The sequence below is a fragment of the Oculina patagonica genome, unplaced genomic scaffold (assembly GCF_052425735.1).
Source record: "Oculina patagonica isolate OP01 unplaced genomic scaffold, crgOcupat unplaced1118, whole genome shotgun sequence".
In the NCBI taxonomy this organism is placed as follows: domain Eukaryota; kingdom Metazoa; phylum Cnidaria; class Anthozoa; order Scleractinia; family Oculinidae; genus Oculina; species Oculina patagonica.
In genome coordinates, this window is record NW_027557104.1 from 1 (window position 1) to 6,728 (window position 6,728).

Below are 6,728 nucleotides of genomic sequence, written 5' to 3' on the forward strand. Positions count from 1 at the left end.
AGATAGATTTCCATTTTGACTCGATTAAACGCCTTGGCGTGTAATAAATTTTTAGCGTTTCTGATGCGGCATTTATTCAAGATGACTTTTATATCAAAATCATATTTCTTAAATCACTGACAACAATTTTGGTAAATTATTTGTAAATATTATGTCAAACAGGAACAAGTTTAATGTCTCGTTATTTTGCTGAGACTTTGCAAGGATGGTGTAGATTACCCAGTTGTGTCATACCACAGATTTTAGTTTCACAGATTTAAGAAATTGGGCTGATTTTCATCCTCTCAATTCAAATCAGGCAAAGAAAATCAGGCCAAAGAGTTGCAGCATGTAAATTTGTTTGAAACAATTCAGGCCCACAAATCGTAGCGTGTAAACCAGCCTTTCATGGAAGCCTATGATGCACTTCCTTGGTTTCTAATATGTGTAAGCTAGATTATTGCCAATTTACGGGAGAGCTGCAAAAAGTATAAATTTTATCAAAACAAGTTGCGAAAAAAAATGAAGGCTATTAGCGACTCCTAACAGCTGCTGTGTTCAACAGCTAACAGACAGGGTTTCCAATCAACACAATATCATGACCTCGAAATCACATTGAAAATGACATGGTTTCAAAGTGTTTACATTCAACTTATCTAACTGTTTTCCAAGTGTTTTCAATTGTGATTGTATAAGCAAGCGCTGCACTCTGTGCGACGTTCACTTTGTTTACTCTTTGCAAGCTAGTCAATTTCACACCAAAATTCATAATCATTTTTAAATGGATGCAGTTTTGCTGCTTTTGACCATTTACACGGCCAATGAAACTATTGTTTTCAGAATGACCCGGTTTCAGTGGTTGTCTTGATTGGCGCAGTGCAAGCAAAAGGTGTAACTGCATTGCTTTTGATGCAGTTACGCCTTTTGTTTACAACGCTAAAAATTTGAGCCCGATGTATCAAATTTTTGCGATTGATATTTTACAAAGAATGGATGGGCTCATTGGCGCTGAAAATTTTTCAGTTTTTGAATGCATATATCTCCTTGAATATTGCACACGAAGAGCTGAAAATTTTGCCAATAATTAAGTTTCACAAGCTCTTTAAACATCTGGAGGCACTTTGTATATAGCATGATGCCTTCTCTATGCAGAGTCATAAATTATGCTAATGAGGCAAAATGTAAACAATGACGTCAGTAAAGGTCGCCCTATAACAAATTCTTGAAGCAGACATTATGATTTGTCAGCCAGCAGTTGGCTTACTTGTTAAGGTCAATTTACCTGTTGCAATTTGTCAGCCTTGCATTATTGGCATTGCCCAGTTTATGAAATTGTTGCACTTAAACAGAGTTTAAAAATTAAACCAAAGTTATCTGCACAGTCATTGGTCTTAAAATTTTGAGGTATGGTCATTGTACTTAAAAAGGGAGTTTGGTAGCATGCTCTCCCCCCCCCCCTCCCTTTCTTATTTTGAGACTTACCAGCCAACATTGTGTGTAGATTTCTGTTTAAACTGGGTTTGTTCTTCTTCCAAAACACCATGGTGCATGACAAGGTGGCATTGTTTAATTTTTGTTTTCCTTTTCCAGCTTTTTGGACAGGGTGGACACAGTCAAGCAGGCTGACTACTTGCCAGTGGAACAGGTAAAGCGTTGTGAACCTCAAGATTTTACAGTCATGCCAAGCGAAGTGTACCTTACTAGAGTACATTAATGAATTGATTATTTGAAATTTGAATCCATTAGTCGGTAATTGTGAAGAACAGCTCCCGCTAACCGACTGTCAGTCAACTGTCGGCCGACAGGTTACCAACAGACTACCAACAGGCCACTGACAGCCCACCGACAGGTTACCGACAGTTTCCCAAAACAGACATTTTACTGTAAAACTGAGCAGTAAACACAGAAGTAAACCCGACGCAGAAAGCGATTAAAACAGATAAGACTTGATATTTCATTGTACTACGGTACTTACTACAAAACAAATCGACTCCTCGCCAAGATTTTCTTTCATACAAACTTCAATCTCTTATAAATATATCACCTACGTAACTTTAAGTCCATAAGGCAAGCAATGAAATCACGTTCGAAGATGATTTTATCCAAAACTCAGGCCAAAACAGTGCAAAAACTTCTCCACACACGCACTCGCTGAAGTCCCCCCTAGAATTCTTTGCGATCCCTTCCGAGAGGGAATGAGACTAAGTTAACCAATCCAATATGGCGGAGAAAAATGGAGTAGCTGTGTTCACGTAAATTCTCCGGTAGATTTCAGCAGTGCAGAAGCTAGTTTTAGGCTGTGATGACTGAAACTCAGGAGTATATACCTTTCCTTTCAATTTCTCATACATTTTGGGGTCCGTTACGGAGGAAAAACATAAAGAAACAAAAAGGTTAGTGTTACCATATAACCGACAACTTACCGACATCTTACTGACACGTTACCGACACAACGCAGCCTGTCCGCCGGCTGTTGGCCGACAATTGGCTGACATCATAGTCAAAACCTGTCGGCAGGTTGTCGGTCAACAGACGGCAGACAGCTGGCCGACAAACGGATGACAGACGGCGGACAGATGGACGACAAGCGGCCGACTGTCGGCCGACAGACGACCGACAAACAGCCAACAGTCGACCGACAGTCGGTTAGCGGGAGCTGTTTTTCACAATTACCCATTAGTCAATGTCATGAAAGCAAACCTGCCAATCAATGTTTGAATCAAAATTCAGTTTTCGATCGCAAATGCCTGATTTGAAACAAAGAGAAGGTGAAAATGTGAATTTGTCTTTCTATTTATTTCATCTAATAATAAGTGTAAAAACGTATGGTCTGTGATCAGAAATTTTATTCAAACATCGATCGGCACTATGTATTCTTGAAATTGACAAACAGATTCAAATTTCAAATAATCAATTTGTTAAATAAATGTCCTCTTATCTGGGGGCATGCTTCACTTAGCACAACTGTAATAGTGACCCTGCAAGAATATCAACTGTCTGAAAGGATCGAAAAACCTCAATAAGGGAAGCAATGGTTAATAACCCACTGTTGATGTATGATTAAAACAGTCGAGAGGGCCAGCAACTAAAATCAACCAATCAAAATGCTTAATTATTGCCAGTTCAATATTTCCTAAATTAATATCGGTTCGGTCAACGTTTCTACAACTTTTAAATGTAATAAAACTGTTTATAACCAAGCGTGCTGGGGATTGGCACTATAATTATCTTCTCTAGATGAACTTCACTTCACTCAGTCTGAACTTTTAAGACGTGTCTAGGGGCAATAATTCTCCCAGTATGGCCCTCGTTCTTGGTTAATAAGATACATGTCTATGATAACAATTTTTCAACAAATAACTTTTCTAGAGCATTTCATGGTAGCCATGTTGTGTTCCATAACAGTAGGAAATGCTTGTGAATAGAACTCAGTTCATAAAATAGAAAAATTTGGGAACACCAACTTGACTGCTGTAAATGAGAGTACAAAGGAATTGGCAATCTGGGACATAAAACATCCAATTAAATACATTTGTACCATTCTAGTTACAAATGTGTGTATGTTTTGATGTTCACTTGCTTGCCCTCTACATGCTCATTAAAGTTTTGAAAATATCAAGCCTAGACCGGTGGAAACCCAAAAGTTATGATCTTGTAATTTTGCTGCCACAGTGGCTCAGACCCCAGAGCTCATTACCTTGACTCCTTCCTTAAATGACCCTGGCCAGGGTACCTGAGATTCAACCCGAACATTTTCCCCCTGAGGACATTGTTCTATAGATATTGTGCAGTTAATCAAATTGGCTGTTAGGGGGGCTTTCATTTATTAGTGTATGGGAGGGGGGTGGCAAGATTGTGATGGGGGGTTACATTATTTTGGGAAGCTTAGTAGGGGGGGGGGGGGGGTTACAGCAAATTATGGAAAAAAAAAAATAAAAAAAGCTTTGGGTGAATAACTGAAGGGATGTGACATTTTTCCTACCTAGGGGCAGCTGGGTAGCATTTGGAAGAAACTCCTAGTGATTTTGCCTACCTCCCCCCAATGCACTTATTTGCACACAAAAATTGAAAACCAAGGAACAAGTCAGAGACACTACATGAATCTCTGCAAAATAATGTCGTCAGTATAGTCTTTTTTGGAGGGAGGGGGGGGGGGTGGAGTTGAAAGTCAGAAATTTGGTCTTCTGAGGAAAAATCAGGCTAGAAACTAGAAGAGAATTGGATGTTAAAAAGAACAATAAAGATATTGAAACCCTAAATGCTTCCCCAGGCCTGTACACGGGTGTTGCAAACCACTGACAATGCATTTTTGTTTAACCCTTATAGTTGCATTTTATGTATCTTATTATCTTATTATTATTATTATTATTATTATTAAATTTTGCTTTACACAAATTGTTTCCTCCAGGATCTGCTCAGATGTCGTGTACTGACATCAGGAATCATTGAAACAAGATTTCAGGTTGACAAAGTGAAGTTCCAGTAAGTGCTATTTTGTTCTGTTCTGGTTTAATTATTTTTTACTTTGTCAGTGTAATGTGACTTGTACCTTCCTTCAGTGTGGTGGTTTTATTTTACACCTTGGGCCATATATTGCAAGGCAAGAAAGACACTTATGTCTAACAAAAACCTCCCATATAAAATAATAAAAAACATTGTATAATAAAGTATTTACCTATATGTAGTTGAGAGTGATACTCACACAACAGGAGCTTCACAATTCCCTGCTGTGACAAAAGAATTGCACTGTTTGCACACAGTCAAAAATGAAAATATGTTGGCGAAGACCCGTCATTTATTATGAAATAAAAAAAATTTGCTCAAAAAATAAGTCAATCCTTTGCCAGAAAAAGCAGTGTTGCAGATGATCAGCTGTATGGTAAAGAACACCGACAATTTTGTGAGGTTGTCAACTAAAGGAGTGTGTGTTTATCTTTACAGTATGTTTGATGTGGGTGGACAGAGAGATGAAAGAAGGAAATGGATACAGTGCTTTAATGGTAAGCATTAAAAATACATACATGTACTGCTAGAGATTAAAATTAATACAGTTTTGAAGAGGCTTCATGTGTGACCATCTCATGTAAGGGACTGCCTCCCGTAAGCGACCACTTTTCCACGATACAAAAATGTTCCCAGTGAGAACATTATTATAAAACAGTTGAACCCTGCTAATTCCAATACACGGATCCAGAGTTTCAGACTTCCGGTCAAAATTCAAAAGAAAAGTGAGACTCATTAAGTCAGGCTATTGTGTTTTGCGATGTTTAACAATGGTCTGACTTAATGAGTGCTCACTTTTCCTTTGAATTTGGACCGGAAGTCTGAAACTCTGGATCCATGTATTCAGTTACTTTGAATTCTCTGTTATTTCTAAAACCCATTTCCCTTGGATTTGCCCTTCAGTCATTTACTATCGGCTATTTTGAACTTCCGGTATTTCAAACTATTTTTTTTGTTTTCCTCTAACTGCTTGAAATAACGGGTTCAACTGTAGTTGAAAATTTCTTGAAGTGCCCGCCTCTCATAAGTGACAAAAACCACTTTTTAGGGCTAATGCAATGAGAATAATACATAATACAAATAATAAGAATACTTCACAAGTGACCTTCCAAAGCTGTTTATATTATACAATACATATTTACATAGATAATTATATAATTTTTTTTTCTTTTATACAATTTTGCGTTCACACACACATTTTAAGGAGCGCTTGCGCTCCTAGGTGCGCGCATGGTTAAATAAAGTATTGTTGTTGTTGCTGTTGTTGTTGTTGTTGTTTTAGGTTTAAGGTTCCCATAAGTACAGAAATTTCAGTAACACAATTATTTAATTAAGGAACTCAGAGACAGTGATCTGCTTTGTGAATTGTGTTTGAAAATTGTAAAAAGTTTGGTGACACTAGAGGTCAGTGCTTTCAATGAGCACCTTAGCTGCTTTGCGGGAGCAGGGATGGCACAGTGGTGAGAGCGCTCACCTCCTACCAATGTGACCCGGGCTTGATTCAGGCCTGGTGCCATACATGGGTTGAGTTTGTTGTTAGTTCCCGCCTTGCCCCGAGGGTATTTCTCCGGGCTCCCCAGTTTTCCCTCCCTCCACAAAACCCAACATTTCCAAATTCCAGTTTGATCTGGATAGAAGACCTGCATGGAAACCAGCTAGAGCTGATGTGGTTTCCTCTCTAAATATAGTAATTTATTTATTATTTCGCTCTACTTTGCTCAAAGAAGTGGCTACTTTTTTCCTAAACTGAAGTTATTGTAGAAAGAAAAATTGGAAAAATTGGTTGTGAACTATCATAGCCAATTTTTACCCCCGATGTTTCTCAATTTGGGTTTTCTGCTAGTAGTCAAATACAAAGTTATGACACAAGAATAGCCAAGTGTTATCGACCGCATCACTGTCGTACAAATCTAAAGCAGTTTACAATACTTTTCCAGGGTCCTAAAATTTGGAATTCTCTACCAGAATCGATCACTGGTTCGAGTAGCTTCTCTTCTTTTAAGAAAAATGAGTCTGAAATTGGCGAAGCTGCACATTCACAGCGAAATTACTAACTTATTACTAACCCGCGGTGGACTTCCCCATAAGCCTTGTGGTTTCTTGGAGGTCTCCTTGCCCTATCTTTTTAAGTTATTTTAATTTGTATGTTTAATTCTGAAATGGCAAATAAATGATGATGATGATGATGATGATGATGAAAGATAGTTTCAAACAGTCGGTTACTCTACTCAAACCAGCTGCCTACT

The 6,728-nt window shown here is 38.2% G+C and overlaps 1 protein-coding gene across 1 annotated transcript; it reads left to right on the plus strand.

The window, feature by feature from the left end:
- Positions 1-1,569: 1,569 nt before the first annotated feature.
- On the plus strand, positions 1,570-5,516 carry LOC144639617 (guanine nucleotide-binding protein G(s) subunit alpha-like; the record flags this gene model as incomplete). The annotated part of the gene is made up of 3 exons (XM_078498909.1): positions 1,570-1,624; positions 4,388-4,461; positions 4,921-5,516. Coding segments are annotated over 3 exons (199 nt in total), but the record flags the coding sequence as incomplete, so codon positions are not given.
- Positions 5,517-6,728: the final 1,212 nt, after the last annotated feature.